This window comes from Carcharhinus amblyrhynchos, chromosome 18 (assembly GCF_965287045.1).
Source record: "Carcharhinus amblyrhynchos chromosome 18, sCarAmb.v2.hapA, whole genome shotgun sequence".
Taxonomy (NCBI): domain Eukaryota; kingdom Metazoa; phylum Chordata; class Chondrichthyes; order Carcharhiniformes; family Carcharhinidae; genus Carcharhinus; species Carcharhinus amblyrhynchos.
The window spans coordinates 55114443-55141474 of NC_137341.1; the positions used below are offsets into that span (position 1 = coordinate 55114443).

Sequence of the window (27032 nt, forward strand, 5' to 3'; positions counted from 1 at the left end):
CCTCATCCACCCTCTTTTAGATCATCAAAAAACTCAACCAAGCAGCTCATCACAACTGGCCAGTAACAATTGGTCCTGACTCTGCTTTACCACTGAAAGTCTCCATTATTCTAAAAACCTCTAAACACCAACATTAAACTGACCGCTCTGTAACGGTCAGCATTTTCTTTCTCCCTTTGTTTAGGGGGAGGTTTAGTGGGATTATCACTAGACTATTAATCCAGAAACTCAGCTAATGTTCTGGGCATCTGGGTTCGAATCCCGCCACGGGATTCTAGAAATAAGAATCTACTGATGACCATGAAACCATTGTCAATTGTTGGAAAAAAACTATCTGGTTCACTAATGTCCTTTAGGGAAGGAAATCTGCCGTCCTTACCTGGTCTGGCCTATATGTGACTCCAGAGCCATAGCAATGTGGTTGACTCTCAACTGCCCTCCAAGGGCAACTAGGGATGGACAATAAATGCTGGTCAGCCAGCGACACCCATGTCCAATGAATGAATAACATTTGCTATCCTCCTGTCCTCTGTTATAAACCCTGTGTCTGAGGAGGATTGAAATATGTTGACTTTTGCAATTACTCTCCTCAGCAGCCTTGGATCCATTCCATTTGATATTTTACACTTTCTGTTCTACCAGCCATTCTAGTACCTTCTTTGTATCATTTTTATCTTATCCAATAGCCCTGTAGCCCCTTCATTTCCCATCAGCATTTCTTGATAGCTGCCAGGTTGCTGCTCACTCGTCCAGAGTGTTCAATGCTCATAATAACAAGAGGTTGGATCACCTCTCGAGGTGAGTACTTATCAACCCACTCCATCAGACTGTACAAAACAGGGATGAACAATCAAAGCCATTGCATTGTTTAACATCATTCCAGGCATCACCTGCTCCTGTCTCCTTAGATTCACCCTGACAATTATTCCAACAGGATTCTATCTTCCAGGTTTAAACTCCTATTCCCTTTGCTCCTCCCAATCTGGCAGCAGACATTAAATTGTACAAATGACTGGGTCACCAAGGGAACATCTTCAGTGAGTATAAATAAATACGAGTATATTGTGTTTCTCCGTCACATGGGTGGTATTTGTTTGGATTTGGAAAGGTTATAGATGCTTCAAAGCTCTAACAGTTCATCCTGAGCACAGGACACGGATCTACAGACTGTGGAATCTCATCAAAAAAAGCAAAGTTGTCCATTGGAAAGATGCATCCTCTACTGTTGTGATTCTTGATGACAGAATTCTGCATCTGTCTCCGTCTCCTCCCTTTCCTGCGGGTTTGTACTTCCATCCATATCCATCCCATCGCTGCTGCACATTGTTGTGTGCTGGACAGTTTCTGCATTCAGACCAGAATCAAAATGGCAATGTTTCTGTAAACTTCAGCTGAACTTTACAGTAGCGTGCCTCCTGAGTATGAAATCATTATTCCAGTGTCCCTGCGGACGTGGGTTTCTGGTTCTATAAGTGCTCTGTTAGTGTGTTACTGTTCCTAACTGGCCGCACCTACGCAAGGATATTTTGGCCTTGGAGGGAGTGCAGAGGAGGTTTACTAGGCTGATACCGGAGTTGAGGGGGTTGAACTATGAGGAGAGGCTGAATAAACGAGGCTTGTACTCGTTAGAGTTTAGAAGAACAAGGGGAGATCTCATTGAGACGTATAAGATGTTGAATGGGATGGATAGGATAGAGGTGGAGAGACTCTTCCCGCTCAGAAAGGACAGTAGGACTAGGGGGCACAGCCTCAAGATAAAGGGGGGCGGTTTAGAACGGAGTTGAGGAGGAACTTCTTCACTCAAAGGGTGGTGAATCTCTGGAATTCTCTGCCCGTTGAAGTGGTGGAGGCTGCCTCGCTAAATATTTTTAAGACGCGGGTTGATGGGTTCTTGATAAGAGAGGGGATTAAGGGTTATGGGGAGAGGGCGGGAAAGTGGAACTGAGCCACGACAGATCAGCCATGATCTTATTGAATGGCGGGGCAGGCTCGAAGGGCTAGATGGCCTACTCCTGCTCCTATTTCTTATGTTCTTATGTTCTTAAAGAGCGGCTCTTGTTTCCCAAGGAATCGTCCATTCATTCTCCGGGAATGACGCTGGAACCATGGGCTGCTGCATCATGAGTGCAGCACAGCTGCTTCCTGGATAACAAAGTGACATTTCTGCAGTGTGAAAACATGCAGACATTTATGAAATGATACCCCGTTCATATCTGTGAAGATACTGCAGACAGCATGGTCACATGGACATCAGCTCGAACATCCTGAACATTTTGGAAATCATTAATCGATCTGTGTGTCTCCCTTTTCCTTTTCATCAAGGAAAGGGATTTTTGATTGACAAGGAGGTCGCGAGTAAGAAAATGGGATTCAGGCCACAATCAGGTCAGCCTTCATCTTATTGGAGGAGCAGACTCGATGGGCCGAGTGGCCTACTACTGCTCCCATTTCATAGAATCCCTACAATACAGAAAGAGGCCATTTGGTCCATCAAGTGTGCACCAATCACACTCCCACCCAGGGCCTTTACCCGTAATCCCACACATTTACCCTGCTATTTCCCTCACACTGATTCAGCACAGCCAATCCACCTAACCTGCACATTTTTGGACCATGGGAGGAAACCAGAGCACCTGGAGGAAACCCACGCAGACACAGGGAGAACATGCAAACTCCACACAGACAGTGACCCGAGGCTGGAATCGAACCCAGGTCCCTGGCACTGTGAGGCAGCAGTGCTAACCCACTGCACTACCCTATTTCTTTTGATTTTACGAAAAAGGAAAAAGAACGATTTGTAATTATTGAACACTTTTCTCAGCCTCGTGACATTGGGAAGCATTACAGCAATGAAGAGCTTTTGAAGAGTTGTCATTGTTGTAACATAAAAAAAAATTCAATTTACAAACATCAACCTCAGCAACATCAGAATGACCAAATAATCATTTCAGTGATGTAGAGATAATATTGGCCAGGACATCAGGGCAAATTGCATCACTCTTAATCTGAATAGTGCCATGAAATCTTTCCTGTTCTCCCTGGTTTTGATTTGATTTATTACTGCCACATGTATTAACATACAGTGAAAAATATTGTTTCTTGCCCATTTTCCAGACAAAGTATACCGTTCATGGAGAAGGAAAGGAGAAGGTGCAGAATGGAGTGTTACAGTCATAGCTAGTGTGTAGACAAAGATCTACTTAATGCAAGGTAGGTCCATTCAAAAGTCTGACAGCAGCAGGGAAGAAGCTGTTCTTGTGTCGGTTGATGCGTGACCTCAGACTTCTGTATCTTTCCTGACTGAAGAAGGTGGAAGAGAGAATGTCCGGGGATGTGTGGGATCCTTCATTACGCTGGCGGTGTTGCTGAGGCAGCGGGAATGTAGACAGAGTTAATGGGGGGAGGCTGGTTTGTGTGATGGACTGGACTTTGTTCACGACCCTTAGTAGATTTTTTTGCAGTGTTGGGCAGAACAGATGCCATACTAAGCTGGTAAAAGTGGCATCAGTCATTTCCTTTACACAGACATGAACTACAGACCGACCTTATCTGGAAGATATCTCCAAAAAGGATCTTGTGAAAAGAATGAATGTGTTATGGCAGTCACATCTTCAGTCTTTGTAGTTGTTGTGATGTGAAATTGAGACTCAGTCACTGTCTATACAATGAGCTAAAGTCCAGTCTCTCTGACACTTCCAGCTGGTACGAGTGTGATTTAGAAATATAGGTACTGGAGTGTGCAGGAGTGAACACACTGTATGAGCTGTCCTTGGAGCTGGAGCTATTGACCCCTCCAGACTGATCATTGTTATCCAATTCCCGACAGCTCCACAGAAAACTCACATCCTTCCAACCATACAGCTCAAACCTGCAGCGCTGGAATAATTGGCAATCAAAGTGCAACTGTGCAAAGCAGCATCAGACAAAAATATAAAAGGAAATGGAAATATGCAAGATGTTCAATATAGAAACGCAACAAAACCAGGACAAATACAGACTGCAACTGCAACAAAGAGTGGGAGCACCTTACACCCCAAGGCAGGCCAGGCCCATGTTATAGAAGCAAAGGACATGACGGGGAACTAGCTGTAAAAGCTAATTTAAATAATTACGTAATCATGCATCATTATGCCACTTGAATCAATGAAGTTCCACAAACTCAGACTTACACTTAACACTCACCACTGGTCTCTGTATGCACAGTAAATAGTCTCACAACACCAGTCTGTGCCACCAAATAAATCTGTTGGACTTTCACCTGGTGTTGTGAGACTAAGGTGAGATGGGAGAGATACAAAAGGGCCAATTTTTTCACACAGAGGGTGGTGAGTGTCTGGAACGAGCTGCCAGAGGTAGTCGTAGGGATGGGTACAATTTTATCTTTTAAAAGCATTTAGATAGTTACATGGGTACGATGGGTATGGGGGGATATGGGCCAAATGCAGGCAATTGGGATTATTTAGGGGTTTTTTTAAAAAAAGTAAGGGCGGCATGGACAAGTTGGGCTGAAGGGCCTGTTTCCATGCTGTAAACCTCTCTGACTCTATGATTCTATGACTTCTTACTGTGCCTACCGCAGTCCAACACCGGCATCTCCACATCAGGTACAGACATCAAAACTCACAAAATCAGCCCGAAAATTTCATCCATGAATATAAATGCTAACTGCAAACTACATCAGTTTCAATCTTAAAGGAAATGATTCGATATGAGCTTCTTGCTGCTTTTAATTACCGTGTTTCCAATCACCTACATGTGATTACTCTGGGTCACCTGTTGTTGATGTACAAATATTCTCAAGGATCCCAAGGTTCTCACTGGGGCGACGGAGGTTGAGGGGAGACCTGATAGAAATCTACAAGATTATGAGAGGCTTGGACTGAGTGGATAATCAGAAGCTATTTCCCCAGGGTGGAAGAGTCAATTACTGGGGGGCACAGGTTTAAGGTGCGAGAGGCAAGGTTTAAAAGAGATGTATGGGGCAGATTTTTTACACAGAGGGTGGTGGGTGCCTGGAACCGGGGGAGGTAATGGAAGCGGATACAAGTAGTGACATGAATGCGATGAGAATAGAGGGATATGGTCCCCGGAAGGGTAGGGGGTTTTAGTTCAGTTGGGCAGCATGGTCGGTGCAGGCTTGGAGGGCCGAAGGGCCTGTTCCTGTGCTGGAATTTTCTTTGTTCTTTGTTCTTTGATCTATTATTCTTTAACCAATCGCTCCCCAACATCTCTTATTCAATCAGGATGAATCTTAGCAAGGTAATTACACGCGGTTACAGGATAGGGCCTGGATGGGATTGTGGTCGGTGCAGACTCAATGGGCCAAATGGCCTCCTTCTGCACTGTAGGGATTCTATGATTCCATTTGGAATAATATGGCAGCGATTAACCCTTGGCCAATCAACAAACTCTACCCTCCTGTTAAAAGAGTTTGAGAACAATTTAATTAAGATTAGGATTGCCTTGAGTCTGGCGGGTTTAGGGGTGATCTCATTGTAATGCTCTGGATGATAAAAGGATTTACTGGAGTAGATGAAGTGAACAATTTCCTCTGATGAAGAGTCTGAAACAAGAGGTCAGTACCTTCATTTACCTTGGTGCGGAACCACTCTGGGGTAATGTCAATGGCATCACTGACATTATCATCCTAACACAATGGAGAGTGGAAATCTGGAACGTTCACCCTCCCTCTCCCCCCCGCCATACACATAGCTGGGGGTCAATTGATGAAGAGTCATGGATTCTTGTTAGGCAAAATAATTAAAGCGTACAAAATCACAGTGTGTGGATGGGGCCACGATGTAAATCAGTCCTGTCTGATCTGATTGAGTGGCAGTGCAGGTTTGTGGAGCTCATTGGCCCATTCCTGTTCCTCTCTCTCTCTCTTGATGTCCAATGACATGTAAATGGAAATACATTGAACACATCTCAGACTTACTTGAAATGCGTCTTGTGAAGCTGTAACTGGACCGCGATGTGTCTGAGGAACTCTTTCTATCGGGAGAGATTCCTTGGGGAGTTGAGGGAGGATCACTGTTTGCATTCTCAGCATCTGCTTCCTGGTCAGTGTTACGGTCATTTATTCTGTTTAATTCAAGAAAAACATTTTTTGTCTAGAATATCTTTATGAAAGGTTCTATACACAATTCCTTGGCCAATAATGTGCTACCAAGCTTACATTACTTTTACAGTTGTATTTGGTATTGTTAGACAGTTTTCCAAAACTCACTCCAATCCAATGGAATACTTTGCTTTGATATCAGCATAGGGTTCAAACAGGTATTGTAATTTATAGATTTACATTGTGGCCTCTGAATTGGACCACTTTACTATCTGTCAAGGGATATATATTTCTCTGTGAAATGTATATCCCTAAGCAAGATAATTAAGGCAGAATTAATAAAAGGCTTTTCTCTGTAACTAAACTATAGTGTGAGTGTAAAAACTTTTCCCAGTACTGATGCTAAGATGCTGTAACCCCCTTTCATTTTAAATTTGCATCTGTTTCTAGTTTATCTGTCATCTCCCCTCACTCTGAGATCTTGTCTGAGACCACCTCCCCCCTCACTCAACCACATTCCCACCAAACTGCCGATCACCCACACTTCTTGGTGGCCTCGCCATGTTAGCTGATAATGATAATGATTCTCTCTCTCCAAATACTGTTCTCCTTTTCAAAGCTGCTCTCATCTTATCTCCTCAGAAATACTCTCCCTTGAACCATATCCTTGCAAACTAGCAACCCCATCTCACAAGTTCCTTTCCTCTCCAACACGTTCTGCGGAAATTCCTGTCCCAGATCAACAGAGATTCCCATTGTCGGACTCTCCTCCGTGCCGATTCCACGGCAGGGGAGTAGTAGCGTTCTGGTGGTCATCTCCCAAATCCATCTTTTCCACAACTCCACGTTTGAACCTCTGTGATCCAGTTCCTACCTCTCACTGCACTGAAACATCCTGATCAGTCAGAATTCATATTCAATATGACTGTGATTATGCTGTATTAGCTTTCCTCATTCTCCTGAACTCTCACAGTTGGGCGGCACGGTAGCACAGTATAGGGTTTCTATGTTTTGACTTCAATATTTCTCCACTAATTAGCCTGACTGCTCACATTTGGTTCCAGTTTTCTGTATCCATTCACAACCAATCTACTTCCCACAATGATTCCCTTCCCGACACTGACAATGTCACCTCTGGAGTCCACCAGTGAAAACCACGGCAGCCCCCACTGGGTCTGCTGCACGAGGGGAGGAGGAATGATGGCAGAGCTATCGTTGTCAGGGATTCAATTGTAACAGGAACAGATTTTTGCCGTCACAGATGTGACTCCAGGATGGTGTGTTGCCTCCCTGGTACCAGAGTCAGGGATGTGACTGGAAGGCTGCGCAGCATTCTGGAGAGGGAGGGAAAACAGATGGAGATCCAGGTAGATATTGTTACCAAAGAGGAGAGGTCCTGCAGGCAGAATTTAGGGAGCTAGGAAGTAGATTAAAAAACAAGACCCAGAAGGTTTTAATCTCTGGTTTACCGCGGGTGCCATGTTGCTAGTTAGTTTAGAAATAGGAGGTTAGTGCAGATGAGTGTGTGGCTGGGGTGATGGTGCAGGAGGGAGGGCTTTCAATTTCTGCGACATTGGGACCGTTTTTGGGGAGGGTGGGATGTGCACAGGGCAGACGAGCTGCACCTAAGCTGAAATGGGGCCCGTGTCCTTGCTGGGAGGTTAGCTAGTGCTGTAGGGGAGGGTTTAAACTAACCTGAGAGCAGGTTCAGCAGGGAGACACACACAACCAAAATTAGAAGAGACAGTGAGTGAGTCAGGAAGGCAGAGAGGTTATAGGCTGAGCAAGGGCACAAGGGAGTTTGACGAGATTTGATGGTATTTATGTCAATACACAGAGTCTGACACACAAGGCAGGCGAGTTGGGGCACAAATCAAAACATGGCAGTAAGATGTCATTGGTGTCTAAGACATGGTTGAGAGGGGGACAGGATTGGCAGCTCAATATTCCAGCATCTTCAGGTGTGACAGGGAAGGAGGTACACGTGTATCTGTGCGGGTGGCACGGTGGCACAGTGGTTAGCGCTGCTGCCTCATAGCGCCAGAGACACAGGTTTGATTTCTGACTTGGATCACTGCCTGTATGGAGTCTGCATGTTCTCCCCGTGTCTGCATGGGTTTCCACTGGGTGCTCCAGTTTCCTCCCACAGTCCAAAGATGTGCAGGTTAGCTGGATTGGCCTTGCTAAATTCCCTTTCGTGTCAGAGGGACTAGCTAGAGTAAATGCATGGGATTATGGGGATAGGGCATGGGTGGGATTGTGATTGGAGCAGACTCAATGGGCCAAATGGCCTCCTTCAGCACTGTAAGGATTCTATGAGGTAAAAGAGGACAAGGTGTCACAATTTTGATGAAGGAATCAATGACAGCAGCAAGGAGAGAGAACATCCTCAACGGCTCTTCAAATGAAATCATTTGGATAGAACTTAAAAATGAAAAAAAGGAGGAATCGCATTGCTGGGAGTGTTCAAGAGCCTCATAACAGTCCAAGAGAAACAGAAGAACAGATTATCAATAAACTTCAGGGAACTGTAAAAGTAACAGGGTGGCGATAGTGGGGATTTCCATATCCCCAACATTAACTGAGATAGGAAGAGTGTGAAAGGTAGAGAGAGAGAGGAATTCTTAATATACATCCAGGAGAACTTTTTAAGCCAGTACGTAGGTGATCCTACAAAAAAAGGAACGGCTCCTGAACTTAGTTTTTGGTAACAAAGTCGAGCATGTGTTGGAGTATCAGTGAGGGACCATTTTGCTGACAGACTCAAGATTGTTGTGGAAAAGATCAAGAATGATCCAGAACTCAATGTTCTAAACTGGGGGAAGGCTGATATAAGATCAGATATGATTTGGCCAGAGAGGACTGGGAGCAGACACCTCTCGGTAAATCTGTGACAGAACACTGGGACACATTCACGAAGGAAATAGGCAGAATACAGGGCCAACACATCCCACTAAAGAAACAGGGTGAAGCAACAAATCCAGTGAAGCCTGGATAAGCAACATTGGATAAAGAGAAAAAGGGAGACATGTGGCAGATATCGAGGGTGCAAAACATCAGAAGTTCTAGAGGAGAATGTACAAGAGGGAAATTAAACAGTAATTAGGACAGCAAAAAGAAGACATGAAAGAATACTAGCAGATAGAATAAAGGAGAAATCTAAACTGTTTTGCAAATACATTAAGGATAAAAGGGTAACTAGGGAAAGAGTGGGGCCATCATTGACCGCAGTGGTAAAGTGTGTATGTGGAGCCAGAGAATGTAGGTAGGTTTCAAAATAAATACTTTGTGTTGGTGTTTACTAAAGAGAGAGAGAGAGGGAGACCATGTGGGTATGGAAATCAGGGAGAAGGACTGTGATACAATTAAATAAATTAACATTGACAGAGAGGAGGCTCTGAGTGATCTGGCAGGCTAAATCGTAGATAAATCCCCAGGGCCAGATGAAATTTATCCTAGGCTGTTGATTGATGCAAGGGAGAAAATAACTGAGGCGCTGGCAATAATTTTCAATTCCTCTCTGGCCACAGCTGTGGTGCCGGGGGACTGTAGGACAGTTAATGTGGTATCATTGTTCACAAAGGGAGGAAGGAATAACCAGGAAACTACAGGACATTCAGTCTAACGTTGGTGGTGAGGAAGCTATTGGAAGCAATTCTGAGAAGTAGAACAGTCAGAATTGTTTAGAAGAGTTTAGAAGAATGAGGGGAGATCTCATTGAGACGTATAAGATGATGAATGGGATGGATAGGATAGAGGTGGAGAGACTCTTCCTGCTCAGAAAGGACAGTAGGACTAGGGGGCACAGCCTCAAGATAAAGGGGTGGCGGTTTAGAACGGAGTTGAGGAGGAACTTCTTCACTCAAAGGGTGGTGAATCTCTGGAATTCTCTGCCCGTTGAAGTGGTGGAGGCTGCCTCGCTAAATATTTTTAAGACGCGGGTTGATGGGTTTTTGATAAGCGAGGGGATTAAGGGTTATGGGGAGAGGGTGGGAATGTGGAACTGAGACACGACAGATCAGCCATGATCTTATTGAATGGCGGGGCAGGCTCGAAGGGCTAGATGGCCTACTCCTGCTCCTATTTCTTATGTTCTTATGTTCTTAAGTTAAGGGGAGGTCAGATCTGACCAACCTGACTGAACTTTTCAAACAGGTAACCAGGTCTATAGATGAGGGTGATACATTTTGACGTAGTCTACTTGGACATCACCAAGGCTTTTGACAAGGTTCCACATGGGGACTGATAGCGAAGGCAAGAGCTCATGGGAGCCAAGGAAATTTGGCAAATTGGATCCAGAATTGGCTGAGTGGCAGGAAGCAGAGAGCGATGGTCAAGGGATGTCTTTTTGACTGGAAGCTTGTGTCCAGTGGGGTCCCGCAGGAATCAGTGTTGAGGCCCTTGCTGTTTGTGGTTTATATAAATGATTTAGACTTGAATGCAGGAGGGCTGATCAGTAAGTTCACGGATGATATGAAAATTGGTAAATAGTGATGAGGATAGCCTTAGATTACAGGAGGATATAGACAGGCTGGTCAGATGGTCAGTGGCAAATGGAATTCAATGTGGATAAGTGTGAGGTGATGCACTTGGGCAGGACAAACAAGACGAGGGAACACAGGATGAAAAGTAAAATCCTGGGAAGCACCAAGGATCAGAGAGATCTTGGTTTTCATATACACCGATTCCTTAAGGTAGCAGGATCATTGGATAGAGTGGTTAGGAAGGTGTATGGTATACTTGCCTTCATTAACTGAGGCATAGGGTTTAAGGTTATGCTAATAAGAAACTTGCAAGTATTGTAAACTGTGAGGACGACAGTGTAGAATCTCTAAAGGATGTAAACAAGTTGGTGGAGTGGGTGGATAGTGGCAGATGAAGTTCAATGTGGAGAAGTGTGAGGTGATGCATTTTGGCAGGAAGAACATGGACAGACAATAAAAACTAAGGGTTAAAATTCTTAAGGGGATGCAGGAGCAGGGGGAGCTGGGTGTATCTGTGCACAGATCATTGCAGCTGGCAGGACAGGCAGCAAGAGCAGTTAATAAAGCATATAGTATTCTGGGTTTTATTAATCGGGGCAGAGAGTACAAGAGCAAGGAGATTATACTGATTATCCAAAACACTAGTTAAACCTCAGCTGGAATATTGTGCACAGTTCTGGGTGCCACACTATAGGAAGGATGTGAACACATTGGAGAGAGTGCAGGAGAGGTTTACAAAAATTGTTCCAGGGATGTGAAACTTCAGTTAAGATAGGAGAGGTTGGAATTGTTCCCCTTGGAAAGAAGACGGCTAAGAGGAGGTTTGATAAAGATGTTCAAAACCATGAGGGAGCTGGACAGAGCAGAGTGGGAGAAATTGTCCCCGCTTGGAAAAAGGATCAAGAACGAGAGGGAACAGAGTTGAAGTGATTTGCAAAAGAAGAAAATGTGATGTGAGAGAAAGTATTTTCACTCAGTGAGTGGTTGGGTCTGGAATGTTTTGCCTGGAAGCGTGATGGAGGCAGGTTCAATCGAGGTATTCGATGATTATCGGAATAGAAACAGTGTACAGGGATACAGGAGAATGGCACTGGGTCATGAGGCTGGCTTGAAGAGATGGTGCGGACAGGGTGGGCCAAATGGCTATTTACATTTCTTATCTAACTTCACTACACAGTTTCCATCTGACAATATTTAAAACAATATAAGTTTCTTTCAACTAAATGTGGTCACATTCCATTAAATATCCCTAATTTCCAAATGGAATCAAAATTAGACCCCAAATTGAGCCCAGCATAATTTCTACGTCATCATACTTAACAACTATCCTTCTGAGAATCTTGGAGGATACAGGCAGGCAGCACAGTCTATCATGTATTAGCAAAGGTGAGGTGTGCAGTGCACTTGAAAGTTAATGTTGTTGTGAATAACAATACAATCAACATGTTAAACACGTTTAGTTTGAAGTGGCAAGAGTTTGGGAAAACCGGCCATTGCATTCTCCGATGAACACAGGTATAAAAACACCTCCAGTGAAATCTATACTAGAGATGTACACTGAGTCACAAAGTACATCCCAGGATATTAAATACCTGCATCACATGGGAATGTAGCACCTCAAATCACATTCTGTTCCAGCAATAAATTAGACTGAACCGGAGTGAATGTGACCTCAGCTCATTTCACCAAATCCATTTCAACTGCTTTCTGTTTCTGAGCTTTCTTAATTGCCATCTCCCCAGCTGATTAGTTTCACAAACTATTAGAATAAATAAGTAGAATTTCCTTCCAAATTGTATGAATTAACTGGACATGTAATTCAATGGTCAGCATGCTCTCAGCATTGCATTTTATTTAAGTATAAAACAGAGTAAATACAAAATTCAATTACATTTCGGGAACTAATTATCGATATGTAAAGACACTCTGTTGTATATTTTTACATCTGCTGTTAAATACGTGTGGTTAACAGATGTGGTAGCAGTTCCAGTGGATACTGAATTATTTTAAAACATCTGTATTTTTCACCAAAAAATCAAGAACTGTATTGTTGACTGACCTATAATAATGCATACACACAAAGCTTAAGCAGTCAGATACATTATACACTAATACACAGACATGCGCGCGCACACACACACACACCCATAGTGACACATGCACAGTGACATGTGTATGCATGCAGCGACACATGTACAGCGACACACACATGCGCACGCATAGCGACAGACACACACGCAGTGACACACACACCTGCATGTGCGCATGCAGTGACACACACACATGCGCGCACACAGTGACATTCATGCGCACGCAGCGACACACACGTGCGCACGCAGTGACACACATGCATGTATGCAACAACACATGCACGCATGCAGTGACACACACAGTGACACACGCACACGCAGTGACACGCGCACACGCAGCAATACACACGTGCACGCGTGCGGCGACACACACTCACGCAGTGACATGTGCACACGCAGCAACACATGCACACGCAGTGACACACGCGCACAGCGACACATACGTGCGCACACACAGCGACACACATGCACAACACTTTCTGTTTTCATGTTAACAATCACTACTCCTAAATCTGAAATCTTTTCCAGCTGTGACTCCCAACACACACCTCCCCACATTCCAGCTGCAGACTGCTATACATGTTTTTCCCTTTTCATTTTCAAATCACCATTGGCATTTATCCAGCTGTGGGGAGGTTTCCCTGAACCTCTTCCTTCATTAACTCTTCATCCATTCCCAACCCCTCCTCTCAGTCCGACTCTGGCTCACGGCCTGAATGAGCGGTTGAGACAGAAACCTCATTGCATTTAACGAGTACTTGGGCAAGGACTCGAGGTGGGTCAGTGTGAACTTGATGGGCCGAAGGGCCTCTTCTGCACTGTATGATTCTATGAGTAACAGACAGGGCAAGGGTCAAGAGCTAAGCGATGAGATTCGACTGGCTGGCTCTTTAGGGGCGTCGCTCTGTGCTGCAAATGTTCCGTTTTTATAACTGGCTCTGCTTCCTCGCCCCCGCTGTACACTTTGAGATTTTAAATTAAAAGTTAGGGCAAAAACAAGGCTTTTTCTTGTATTAATTCAGAATCTGTTGCATCAATTTTTAAAATCAACTCTGCGCTTTAATCTCGGTTATTTTCAGTTCAATTTTCAAGTTGGTTTCTGTATTTAGCGTTGAACTAAATCTTTAGCAATGTTTCTCCGGTTTTTTCTACTTATTTTTATATAAAATCTGTTAGTGGGAAATGGTGAGACTGTGACAAAGATCAGCCAGCCATCTTCCCTTCGCTGTTGCAAGGTGTAGGACCTTCCTGCTGCTGTGTGCAGCCCTCAACACAGACAAACAGCCTGCCTTCTGACTGACCAATCAGGCAAATGAGAAACTGGATCACTGACAACACACACACACACACAGAATCCCTGCTCTGAATGGCAGCCAGGGGATAAGTTGCAGTGCTGACCACTTGTTGCATCCCCCAGCCTCAAGAGAGAGAAAATCACACCGAAAATGAGACTTACAGCCAGGGCGGAGTTTGTGCGGGGAAGGGTCCCAGAATTTCCACCTCGTCCTCACTGGACTGGCAACAGCCACAATCATAACACTTCTGACAGCACTTCCGACAGGTCCATCTGCACAGGAACAAGTCTGATATTCTGGACAGAAAGCCCTGTGTCTCGGGAAGAAGAGGATTGGAGTTAGTAGTGAGTGTGTACCACCGCCTCACACACCAGTCTGCTCTGGGTTACAGACCCCAGGCAGCTGCTCCCAGCCTCTGATCCTTTTGTTCCATTCTTGTCGCTACCACGAGAAATAACCGCAAAAATACAGAATAATAATCCGGAAAGGACAGAGTGTTTACCTCCTGCTTTATCTAAAGTAATAATAAAGAAAGTTGACACATCTCAGGGCTGCTGCTATTGTGAGCTGTGAGATTTATTATTTTTATTTCTCTGAAGGGTTTAAAAAAGGGGATTCTCACCTGGTTTATTGGTTCCAGCTGTCCTTTTAGAGAGCGGGGGCGGTGGGGACGGAGGGAGGGGAGAGGGGAATAGGGAGAAGCGGGGAACAGGGGAGAGAGGGGGGGGGAGAGGGAGGGGGGAGGAGGGAATGGAGAAAACAAGAGGAGACCAGTTTAGTGTTTTAATCAGGAATACTTTTCCCCATTAGCCCTTTGGGAATCACAAAGAACAGCACCTCCCCCCCCCCAATCACAAAGAACACCCCCCCTTTCCCCTAGGGGAATCACAATGTGCAGCTCCCCCCCCAACCCTGGGGGGATTACAGAGAGCATTCCCGGGGGTGGGGGGGGGAGCCTCTCAGGCTGTGGTCTGCTGTCTCTCTCTTTCTTTCCTGGGGGTCTCTCTCTCTCTTCTGGGGTGGGCGGTCTGCCCGCCCTCTCTCTCTCAGGCTGGGGGTCTCTCTCTATCTCTCGGGGGGGGGGAGGTGTCCGTCCCTCTCTCTCTCTCTGTCCTTCGGGTCTCTCTCTCTCTGTCCTGGGGGTATCTCTTTCTCTCTCCCTCTCTCTCCTGGGCTGGGGGATTCTCTCTCTCTCCTGGGGGTCTGTCCCTCTCTCTCTCTGTCCTGGGGTCTCTCTCTCTCTCTCTCCCTGTCTCTCCTGGGCTGGGGGTCTCTCTCTCTCTCTCTGTCTGTCGTGTGGGGTCTCTCTCTCTCTGTCCTGGGCTGGGGGTCTGTCTCTCCCCCCTCTCTCTCTGTCCTGGGGGTCTCTCCCCCTCTCTCTCTCTGTCCTGGGGGTCTCTCCCCCCTCTCTCTCTGTCCTGGGGGTCTCTCCCCCTCTCTCTCTCTGTCCTGGGGGTCTCTCCCCCCCTCTCTCTCTGTCCTGGGGGTCTCTTCCCCCCCTCTCTGTCCTGGGGGTCTCTTCCCCCTCTCTCTCTCCTGGGCTGGGGGAGGCTGGGTCACAGTTGTAGACCTGGGCTCTCTCAGGAAGATGCCATCCTTCCAGTGAGGTTGGAGCTGTCTCTATGGAAACTGTGGCCGGAGACTGACGCATCGTCCGATCCAGAAGGTGGGAAGCGGGAGAGGGACGTGACATTTTGGAAAAGCATTTGTGGAAAGGCAGCAACAGTTAGTCTGGAGAGAAAGGTGTCATTAGTGAAGGTAGTTTATCCCAGAGCAGCGCAGTGATTCCAGGAAGATTACAGTCCCACTCAGTGCTCTGGACACTGCTCCAGGCTGATTGGGAATGTGGTTCCCAGGCGGGGTTACATTCCCAGCTCTGGGAATGATTCTGGATAAAGCAGGGATTCTGGCGGTTTGGGAACATTGCGCACAGACTGAGACAGTTTATTAAAAGCTCTCTAAGCTTACCTGTATATACGCCATCTTCGCTCAGAGTCTTAATACTTCAAACCTGCGCATGGCGCCTCCTCTCCCCAGCACAGACGTGACTGGTTTGAGTGATAGTAGCGGCCGTTCCCATTCCAGATGCTCCAGCAATCCGCCTCTCCCTGGTCCAGCAGGAGTTCCCTCTGCCTCTCAGGAACACACAGTGTCAATGCTGCCAGGGAAAGGCTGGACTCCGGAAACTCCCTGGGGTCCCCCTCAGCCCAGAAACCCCCCCGAGCTGCTCCCAGATGCTGCAGGAATCCCTCTCATCCTGGGCTTCCCGACTGGAGCCCAGAACAGGAGCCAGACAGCACCAACTCCTGGGACAGGGAAACCATGGGAAAGGACACATTCACTCTCACACACACAGACTCACTCACATTTATTCACTCACACACACACTCGTGCACACACTCGGACTCACTTTCACACACACACATTCACACACACTTACACACACGCGCACACACATTCACAAATTCTCTCACACTCAGACTGTCACTCACTCAGATTCACACGGATCCACAAAGACTCACTCACACTCACACACACACACTCACACACTCTCTCTCACACTCACACTCTCTCACACTCACACTCACACTCTCTCTCAGACTCAGACTCGGTGCTGCTGTGGTGTTTATTGGATCAAACTCAAAAACTGGAGTCACTGGGGATTGGCCATTGGTTCTCGCAGCTTGGAAAACACTAACATTCCTGTCAAACATGTCACATATATTAAAATCCAAATCTTTGCTTTGTTGTAGAACTTAGCCTTGTTTTGTATAACCCCCGCCCCGCCCCCATTCACCCCCTGTGTCTGCAGCCCTGGAAGGAGTCTCACAACACCAGCTTAAAGCAGCGGGACTTCTTACTGTGTTTACCCCAGTCCAACGCCGGCATCTCCACATCATGACCCCATTCACCCTTGCGTAATCAGTATTCTGTGTAAACTGTGTGTGTCTTTATATGCTCTGTTTCTGATCAGAACTCCCACTCACCCGAAGAAGGGGCAAACCCTGAAAGCTAGTGGCGTTTACTACCAAATAAACCTGTTGGTCTTCAGCCTGGTGTTATAAGACTTCTTACTGTGTTTACCCCAGGCCAATGTCGACATCTCCACATTAGAGAGAATAGAGCCAACGTTTCCAGTCTGGGTTTTAAAGTTTATTTATTAATGTCACAAATAGGCTTACATTAACACTGCAGTTAAGTTAGTGTGAAAATCCCCTAGTCAGCACACTCCGGTTCAGGTTACACTGAGGGAGAATTTAGCATGGCCAATGCACCCTAAACAGCATGTCTTTGGACCACAGGAGGAAACCAGAGCACCCAAAGGAAACCCACACAGACACAGGGAGAACATACAGACTCCACACAGACAGTGACCCAAGCTGGGAAGTGAATCTGGGTCCCTGGCGCTGTGAGGCAGCAGTGCTAACCACTGTGCCACCGTGACTCTTTGTCAGAGCCCGTGTGTAAAATGAACACTTTTCACCAGGGAATGTCCTACAGGGGTCATTATGGATCATTCCATTAAAGACCAGAACACATCTGACAGATCTGGAGAATGGTGGCTCCCAGTCCCCTCGGTATGGAGGGAGATATCACTAAAGCTTTATTTCAGTCTGAAGAATTGCAGAGACCTCCTCCTCTTTGTGGCTATGTGGACTTTGCCAAGTTGCTCCTGTCTTCCAGCTCCCAATCCTGACATGAGGAAGTGTGGGGCTCACTGGAGCTGGAACAGAATCCAGTTGGCTGGAAACTCATTTTCAAGAACTCATTAAAATAAAACAAACATTTTTCAATCTTCAAAAACTAAACCAAACGAATGGGAAATGGCAGGAAAATGATTGAGGTTGAGAATTTCCTTGTTTGGCTGGGATTAGGTTTGACTTTGCAGTTAATTATTTTCCTGCTGCCTTTAATAAGTTTAGAAAGTAATGATGCCCAATTTGAGATTGCCGCTGATATTGGAAATCTCCCCTAGGTTCTCATCCCCCCGCACACCGTGCTCACTTTAATCTCTGCTATAAACAAATGAGGAATCAATCAGAGGCAAGCTCGCACTCATACCCTGGCTCTTTGGAACAGTTTCCAGATCGGTGTGAGTTATGCAGCAGTGCAGACTCCAGAGTGAAAACTTTGAAGGTTTTTGGGATGGGAAAACAGAGTCAAAAAAAAGGAAGATTTGGAGAACAGAGAGAGACTGGAGATCAAGAGGGTAAATCTGTCCTGTCAGCAGAGAAAGCTCTTTAACTGACAGACAGATGCTTTTTCCACTGAGACTAGGGGAGAAAAAAATCAGAGAGCATGGGTTAAGGGTGAAAGGAGAAAAGTTTAAAGGGAATATTGCGGGGGAGGCTTCTTCACATTGAGAGTGGTGGGAGTGTGGAATGAGCTGCCGGATAAAGTGGTAAATGCGGGGTCACTTTTAACATTTAAAAAAAATTTGGACAGGTTCATGGATGAGAGGGGTGTGGAGGGATATGGTCCAGGTCAGTGGGACTAGGCAGAAAAATGGTTAGGCACAGACAAGAAGGGCCAAAAGGCCTATTTCTGTGCTGTAATGTTCTATGGTTCTATGGGGCTATGTTACTGTCGGCAGCCAATCCCAAACTGGGATCAATTTTTACAATTGGGAACCAATATAAAAACAAACCCTTTCTGATAAAACACATTCCAGAACCATCAAATCATAGAATCCCTGCAGTACAGAAGGAGGGCATTCGGCCCATCAAGTCTGCACCAACCACAATCCCACCCAGGCCATATTCCTATAATCCCACACATGTACCCTGTTAATCAAGGAGGCGAATGGGATGCTGGCCTTTATAGCGAGGGGGATAGAATATAAAAGTAGGGAGGTCTTGCTGCAACTGTACAGGGCACTGGTGAGGCCACAGCTGGAGTACTGTGTGCAGTTTTGGTTGCCGCACTTGCGCAAGGATATATTAGCCTTGGAGGGAGTGCAGAGAAGGTTCACTAGGCTGATACCAGAGATGAGGGGGTTGGGCTAGGAAGAGAGACTGAATAGACTGGGTCTGTACTCGTTGGAGTTTAGAAGGATGAGGGGAGACCTTATAGAGACGTATAAGATAATGAAAGGGATGGATAGGGTAGAGGTAGAGAGATTCTTCCCGCTCAGAAAGGACAGCAGGACTAGAGGGCACAGCCTCAAGATAAAGGGGGGGCAGTTTAGAACGGAGTTGAGGAGGAACTTCTTCACTCAAAGGGTGGTGAATCTCTGGAATTCTCTGCCTGTTGAAGTGGTGGAGGCTGCCTCGCTAAATATATTTAACTCACGGGTGGATAGGTTTCTGATAGACAGGGGGATTAAGGGTTATGGGGAGAAAGCGGGAAAGTGGAACTGATCCACTTCAGATCAGCCATGATCTTGTTGAATGGCGGCGCAGGCTCGAAGGGCTAGATGGCCTACTCCTGCTCCTATTTTTTATGTTCTTATGTTTATGTTTATTTATGAAACCCATGCAGACATGGGGAGGACATGCAGATTCCACACAGTAACCCAAGGCTGAAATTGAACCCAGTTCCCTGGCGCTGAGAGGCAGCAGTACTAACCACTGTGCCACCCAGCCACCCAAATATTCACCAAACCAACTGTTTGAAAAAGAGAGTATTTGATGGTGATTTTTAGACCTGCCATTATCATTTGTCCAATTGTCTGAGATTTTTTTAGATCATTCTGAGATGTTGAGGGAGTGGCTTCAGCTTGTGACGAAGAATCCAGCTGGGCCTCCAATAGGGTGCCTGAGAGTGGAATCCCTGGTCAGCCTTGGCCAGAGAAACATAGACAATAACAGGAAGGGTAGGCCATTCAGCGCTTCAAACCTGCCCCACCATTCATTGTGATCATTTTCCTGTTTCTCCCATAATTTTTTACCCCATTTTGATCCAAGTGCTATTTCTAACTGCTTCTTGAAAATGGGCAATGTTTTGGCCTCAACTGCTTTCCGTGGTTGAGAATTCCACATATTCACCATTCGCTGGATGAACAAGGGCTAGACTGTGTCACTGGGGCAAACACCTGCGCGGTCTGGCTCAGCAGGTGTCCTGGCATCAGAGGGTGGCACTGAGGTAGGAGGGTGATGGGGCAGCAGGCGTTCTGGTATCCAGCGAGAGAAAAGTAAAGATGTCACTGAGCAGGTGAGCAGTTGGCTGATGTTCTCTGAAGTCACAGATGTTTACATAAAGGTTTACAGCATGGAAACAGGCCCTTCAGCCCAACCTGTCCATGCCCAACTTGACCAGGTCTTGATCTATTGGAAGAAATGGTGAAAGTCTGAATGGTCTGAGTAGCGTCATTCCTCTGATAGGTTCCCATTGCTGTCAGGGGTGTCCAATGACTGGGCCGGACTGTAAACAGCACAGAAATCACACTGGGTCCAAAGCAGAGGTGAGTTCATGCTGCTCATTGGGACGATGCCATTCTGAGTAACTCTGCGCTCTCCATCGCATCTGGCAACACATGAAATCTTCTCATTCAAAAACTACATGTCATCATCTGTACCGTGTAGAGTCAGTGAGGCCTCCAGAGCTGGAATCTCCTTTCCTGCCACTGCTTCCACACACACGTACTGTGCAGCACCCAGTGCTAATCCTCAAAGTCCATCTATTAGCGGGACAGTTCCTGAGCTGCTGCTGTAAGAGTGAGCGATGGTGTGTGTTCAGTTACAGTGTTCTACTCCACTGCCAGGTTCTTCATCACAACCTAGAAAGAGGAAGCAGAGAATGTGATTAGCAATGAGAAGCAACTTTCCATCATTGTAAACGGGGTTTTCTCAATGAATCATCACTCGGTGATATGGACTGAATGAGTTGGTTAGTGCAAATGATCAGTCATAGGAACAGATACTGATGTTAGTATTCTGCCAACCACCCCCTGCACCTTTCAAACACCCTCTCTTCCCACCATTTCTGTAGGAAATTCTATCACTTTTGAAAGAATACTTTTTATTCTTTGAGGGGATGTGGGCATTGCTGGCTGGGTCAGAATTTATTGTCCATCCCTAAATACCCTTGAGTACCCTGAGTGGCTCAGCCTTTTCAGGGGGCATCTAAGAGTGAACCACATTGCTGTGGGTCTGGAGTCACGTGTTGGCCAGACCGGGAAGGATGGCAGATTTCCTTCCCTAAAGGATGTTAATGAACCAGTTGGGCTTTTGCACCAATGAATGGTAATTTCATGGAATTCCATATTTATTAACAGAATTTAGTTCCACTAGCACAGACTTTAGCAAGGCCTTTGACAAGATTACACATGGTAGGTTGTTGCATCAGGTTAAATCTCACGGGATCCAGGGTGAGATATCTAAATGGATACAAAATTGGCTTCTTGACTGAAGCCAGAGGGTGGTTGTAGAGAGTTGTTTTTCAAACTGGAGGCCTGTGACCAGCGGTGTGCCTCAGGGATCAGTGCTGGGCCCACTGTTATTTGTCATTTATATTAATGATTTGGATGAGAATATAGGAGGCATGGTTAGTAAGTTTGCAGATGACACCAAGATTGGTGGCATAGTGGACAGTGAGGAAGATTATCTCCAATTTCAACTGGATCTTGATCAATTGGGTCAGTGGGCTGACGAATGGCCGATGGAGTTTAATTTAGACAAATGTGAAGTGATGCATTTTGGTAGATTGAACCAGGGCAGGACTTACTCAGTTAATGGTAGGGTGTTGGGGAGAGTTACAGAACAAAGAGATCTAGGGGTACATGTTCATAGCTCCTTGAAAGTGGAGTCACAGGTGGACAGAGTGGTGAAGAAGGCATTCAGCATGCTTGGTTTCATTGGTCAGAACATTGAATACAGGAGTTGGGACGTCTTGTTGAAGTTGTACAAGACATTGGTAAGGTCACACGTGGAATATTGTGTACAGTTCTGGTCACCCTATTATAGAAAGGATATTATTAAACTAGAAAGAGTGCAGAAAAGATTTACTAGGATGCTACTGGGACTTGATGGTTTGAGTTATAAGGAGAGGCTGGATAGACTGGGACTTTTTTCTCTGGAGGGGTGATCTTATAGAGGTCTATAAAATAATGAGGGGCATAGACAAGGTAGATAGTCAATATCTTTTCCCAAAGGTAGGGCAGTCTAAAACTAGAGGGCATAGGTTTAAGGTGAGAGGGGAAAGATACAAAAGTGTCCAGAGGGGCAATTTTTTCACACAGAGGGTGGTGAGTGTCTGGAACAAGCTGCCAGAGGCAGTAGTAGAGGCGGGTACAATTTTGTCTTTTAAAAAGCATTTAGATAGTTGCATGGGTAAGATGGATATAGAGGGATATGGGCCAAATGCAGGAAATTAGGATTAGCTTAGGCGTTACAAAAAGGACGGCATGGACAAGTTGGGCTGAAGGGCCTGTTTCCATGCTGTAAACCTCAGTGACTCTATGAGCTGCCATGGTGGGATTTGAACCCACTTTCCCAGAAAGTTAGCCTGGGTCTCTGGATTACTGGTCCAGTGACATTACCATGATACTATAATAGAGTCCCTGTTGATGTGTGGATCACACTGGCTGGTTCAATATGAGAACAATGTTAATGTGGGTATGTTTAAAGGTTGTGAATATTGAGAGGGAGGATGGAATAGTTTGTTCCGTTCTATAAAGAAATATCAGGTCTGTTCAGAAGATGGCATCAACAGTGACAGAATTAGGAGCTGATGGGAGGAGGACAGCGATGATTGGATGAAAGAAAAGTAAAGTAGATAAGATCAAGATTTTCATTGGTGTCGAACAGTGAATTAATACAAACAACACTTGCAATAACAATACAGCTAAACATGGGAATTTTAAAACATTATTTCATGAGATGTAAGGGCGGTGTGAGCCTTATATCAGTGGTAGGGAAATTATTGGAGAGGATTCTTTGAGACAGGATTTATCCCCACTTGGAAATAAGTGGATGTATTAGTGAGAGGCAACGTGGTTTTGTGAAGGGGAAGGTCGTGTCTCACAAACTTGATTGAGTTTTTTGAGGAAGTGACGAAGATGATTGATGAGGGTAGGGCAGTGGATGTTGTCTACATGGACTTCAGTAAGGCTTTGACAAAGTCCCTCATGGCAGACTGGTGCAGAAGGTGAAGTCGCATGGGATCAGAGGTGAGCTGGCAAGGTGGATACAAAACTGGCTCGAACAAAGAAAAACAGTAAAAAGTCTGACAACACCAGGTTTTAGTCCAACCGATTTATTTGATAATAGACTCACAAGCTTTCGGGGTTAGCCCCTTCGTCAGGTGAATGGAGAGTTCTGGCCTCAGACAGAGCATATAAAGCACAGACAGTTTAGAGATTACTGTCTGTGCTTTATATGCTCTGTCTGAGGCCAGTACTCTCCATTCACCTGACGAAGGGGCTAACCCCGAAAGCTTGTGAGTCTATTATCAAATAAATCGGTTGGACTAAAACCTGGTGTTGTCAGACTTTTTACTGTGTTTACGCCACTCCAACACCGGCATACCCACATCGGTCAAAGAAGACAGAGGGGAGCAGTGGAAGGGTGTGTTTCTGAATAGAGGGCTGTGACAAGTGGTGTTCCTCAGGGGTCAGTACTGGGACCTTTGCTGTTTGTAATATATATAAATGATTTGGAGGAAAATGTAGCTGGACTGATTAGTAAGTTTGCGGACGACACAAAGGTTGGTGGATTTGCAGCTAGCAATGAGGACCATCAGAGGATACAGCAGGGTATAGATCAGTTGGAGACTTGGGCGGAGAGATGGCAGATGGAGTTTAATCCAGACAAATGTGAGGTAATGCACTTTGGAAGGTCTAATACAGATAGGAAATATACAGTAGATGGCAGAACCCTTAAGAGTATTGATAGGCAAAGGGATCTGGGTGTACAGGTACACAGGTCACTGAAAGTGGCAATGCAGGTGGAGAAGGGAGTCAAGAAGGCATACGGCATGCTTGCCTTCATCGGCCGGGGCATTGAGTTTAAAAATTGGCAAGACATGTTGCAGCTTTATAGAACCTTAGTTAGGCTGCACTTGGAATATAGTGTTCAATTCTGGTCACCACACTACCAGAAGGATGTGGAGGCTTTGGAGAGGGTACAGAAAAGATTTACCAGGATGTTGCCTGGTATGGAGGGCATTAGCTATGAGGAGAGGTTGGAGAAACTTGGTTTGTTCTCACTGGAGTGATGGAGGTTGAGGGGAGACCTGATAGAAGTCTACAAGATTATGAGAGGCATGGACAGAGTGGATAGTCAGAAGCTTTTTCCCAGGGTGGAAGAGTCAATTACTGGGGCACAGGTTTAAGGTGCGAGAGGCAAGGTTTAAAGGAGATGCACGAGGGAGATTTTTTACACAGAGGGTGGTGGGTGCCTGGAACTCGTTGCCGGGGAGGGAGTGGAAGCGGATACAATAGTGAGTTTTAAGGGGCGTCTGGACAAATCCATGAATAGGATGGGAATAGAGGGATATGGTCCCCGGAAGGGTAGGGGGTTTTAGTTCAGTCGGGCAGCGTGGTCGGTGCAGTCTTGGAGGGGCCGAAGGGCCTGTTCCTGTGCTGGAATTTTCTTTGTTCTTTGTTACTGGCAAGGCCAGCACCTATTGGCCATCCATCTGAGACCTTAAACTGAGTGTTTTGTTTGGCCATTTCTGAGGGCGGAGCCACTTTGCTGTGGGTCTGGAGTCACATTACCCTAGACCAGGAAAGCTCCCGAGTGTCTGGAGTCGGGAATACTCTGCTCCATCCCGCTGCTCTCTCCGATCACCTCCCGAGTGTCTGGAGTCGGGAATACTCTGCTCCATCCTGCTGCTCTCTCCGATCACCTCCTGAGTGTCTGGAGTCGGGAATACTCTGCTCCATCCTGCTGCTCTCTCCGATCACCTCCTGAGTGTCTGGAGTCGGGAATACTCTGCTCCATCCTGCTGCTCTCTCCGATCACCTCCTGAGTGTCTGGAGTCGGGAATACTCTGCTCCATCCTGCTGGAGTCGGGAATACTCTGCTCCATCCCGCTGCTCTCTCCGATCACCTCCCGAGTGTCTGGAGTCGGGAATACTCTGCTCCATCCTGCTGCTCTCTCCGATCACCTCCCGAGTGTCTGGAGTCGGGAATACTCTGCTCCATCCTGCTGCTCTCTCCGATCACCTCCCGAGTGTCTGGAGTCGGGAATACTCTGCTCCATCCCGCTGCTCTCTCCGATCACCTCCCGAGTGTCTGGAGTCGGGAATACTCTGCTCCATCCTGCTGCTCTCTCCGATCACCTCCCGAGTGTCTGGAGTCGGGAATACTCTGCTCCATCCCGCTGCTCTCTCCGATCACCTCCCGAGTGTCTGGAGTCGGGAATACTCTGCTCCATCCCGCTGCTCTCTCCAGTCAGCTCCCGAGTGTCTGGAGTCGGGAATACTCTGCTCCATCCTGCTGCTCTCTCCGATCACCTCCCGAGTGTCTGGAGTCGGGAATACTCTGCTCCATCCCGCTGCTCTCTCCGATCACCTCCTGAGTGTCTGGAGTCGGGAATACTCTGCTCCATCCCGCTGCTCTCTCCAGTCAGCTCCCGAGTGTCTGGAGTCGGGAATACTCTGCTCCATCCCGCTGCTCTCTCCAGTCAGCTCCCGAGTGTCTGGAGTCGGGAATACTCTGCTCCATGACGCTGCTCTCTCACAGTTCAACTCCAGGGTTAAGGTTCAGGTCTTATCTTGTAATTCCCCCCCTCACCCTGTCTCTCTCTGGCAATACTGCTATACTCTGGTGTTACACAACACTTTGAATAATAACAGTGGGGGATGATTATACCAACATATGTTAATGGAGGTGGCACCTGTAAGGCTGAGGCTGACTCAAGCTGTGTGCGCTATTTTTAATATCACTACAGATGCTACTTTCAGAGTAACCAGCAGCCCCGTTTTATCAAAGTACATTTTCCAAGTCACAAGTAGGGATTGTTACACATGGAGTGGATCCTGTTTCCAATGGGATCACGGCAGGGAAGGAATTAGAGTTTTACAGCACAGAATGAAGTCCTTTAGTCCAGTTGTACGGAGCTGGAATTCTGTCCATTTCTATGATCCTTCCACAATCTGCAGCTGTTTTGCTGGGGAAAAGGTCATTGGTTACGAAGGGTGACCTCAGGCTAAGATTCCTGTCACCAGGACAACACCAAAGAAGGAAATTCTGTGGCTGTACAAGAGTCTACTGGAATATTTAGGACAGAGATGAGGAGGGATTTCTTCCCTTAGAGAGTAGCGAATGTTTGGAATGCTGGACCCCGGAAAGCTGTGGGGTTCAGTCATGGAGTCAAAGGCAGAGAGGAATAGATTCCCAGACAGTAAAGGTAGCGAGGGATGTTGGGATAATGCTGGGAAATGACGCTGAGGTTGGATGGAAATCCAGCTCCAACTGGGATGTGGCAGGAAAACTAGTGCCTGTTAACCAACTTTCTACCAGCTTTTCATCAGAGTTGACGTTAAATCCAACCAATGGCCTTTAATCTTTAGGCTGCCAGTGCAAATCTGTCTGCATTAGCATCTGAATCGAATAATAAAACTCGAATATGTCCCAAAATCCTGGATGCTGTTTTTGGCAATGTAATCTGTGAGGTTTAATCGGTCTCTGATGGCCTTCACACCCGATACAGAACTTCCAAACCAAGCTCTCCACCCAGAGATCCATCACAGCCAGCGGTTATCAAGAGCAAAGGGCAAATGTTTCAGGGACGCTCTGAAAAAATGCAACATCCCCACTGATCTGTGGGAATCTCTCAGTCTCTGGAGACCGTTCCAAACTGGAAAGGGCCCATCTGTGAAGGTCCCAACCATTGAGAGCGTCTTCAGGAGGCCCAGGTAGAGGCCAAATACAAACTGTGGGAAGGAGCTTTACACTCGTGCCCTGCACCACCACCCCCAACACATCCTCCCCCCACCGCCGTACGTCGCTCCCCCGCCCCCCCCCCCCCCCCCCCCCATCCCCCAATTCAACCCCATCAAACATCACCTGTCCACCTGTAGCAGAGGGTCGGGATCCAGCATTGGATTTTTGAGTCACCTCAGGACCCAGAATTCTGGAGTGGAGAAGTCATTCTCCGTGCTGGAGCAGTGTCTCAGAAGAAGGATGGTTTATTTAGATAGATATCAAGCTGGAGT

At 46.4% G+C, this 27032-nt stretch overlaps 1 protein-coding gene across 1 annotated transcript in view; it reads right to left on the bottom strand.

Annotated features, from left to right (window-relative positions):
• The window catches only part of syt17 (synaptotagmin XVII), a 71501-nt gene extending 55571 nt beyond the window's left edge, over positions 1-15930 (bottom strand). Inside the window, exons 1-4 of the mRNA XM_080206168.1 lie at positions 15899-15930; positions 14553-14570; positions 14092-14240; positions 5939-6084 (exon numbers count right to left, since the gene is read on the bottom strand). Of these exons, the coding sequence (XP_080062294.1) occupies positions 5939-6084; positions 14092-14240; positions 14553-14570; positions 15899-15913 (328 nt within the window). The 5' untranslated portion in view covers positions 15914-15930. The remainder of the gene's footprint in view (positions 1-5938; positions 6085-14091; positions 14241-14552; positions 14571-15898) is intronic.
• Positions 15931-27032: the final 11102 nt, after the last annotated feature.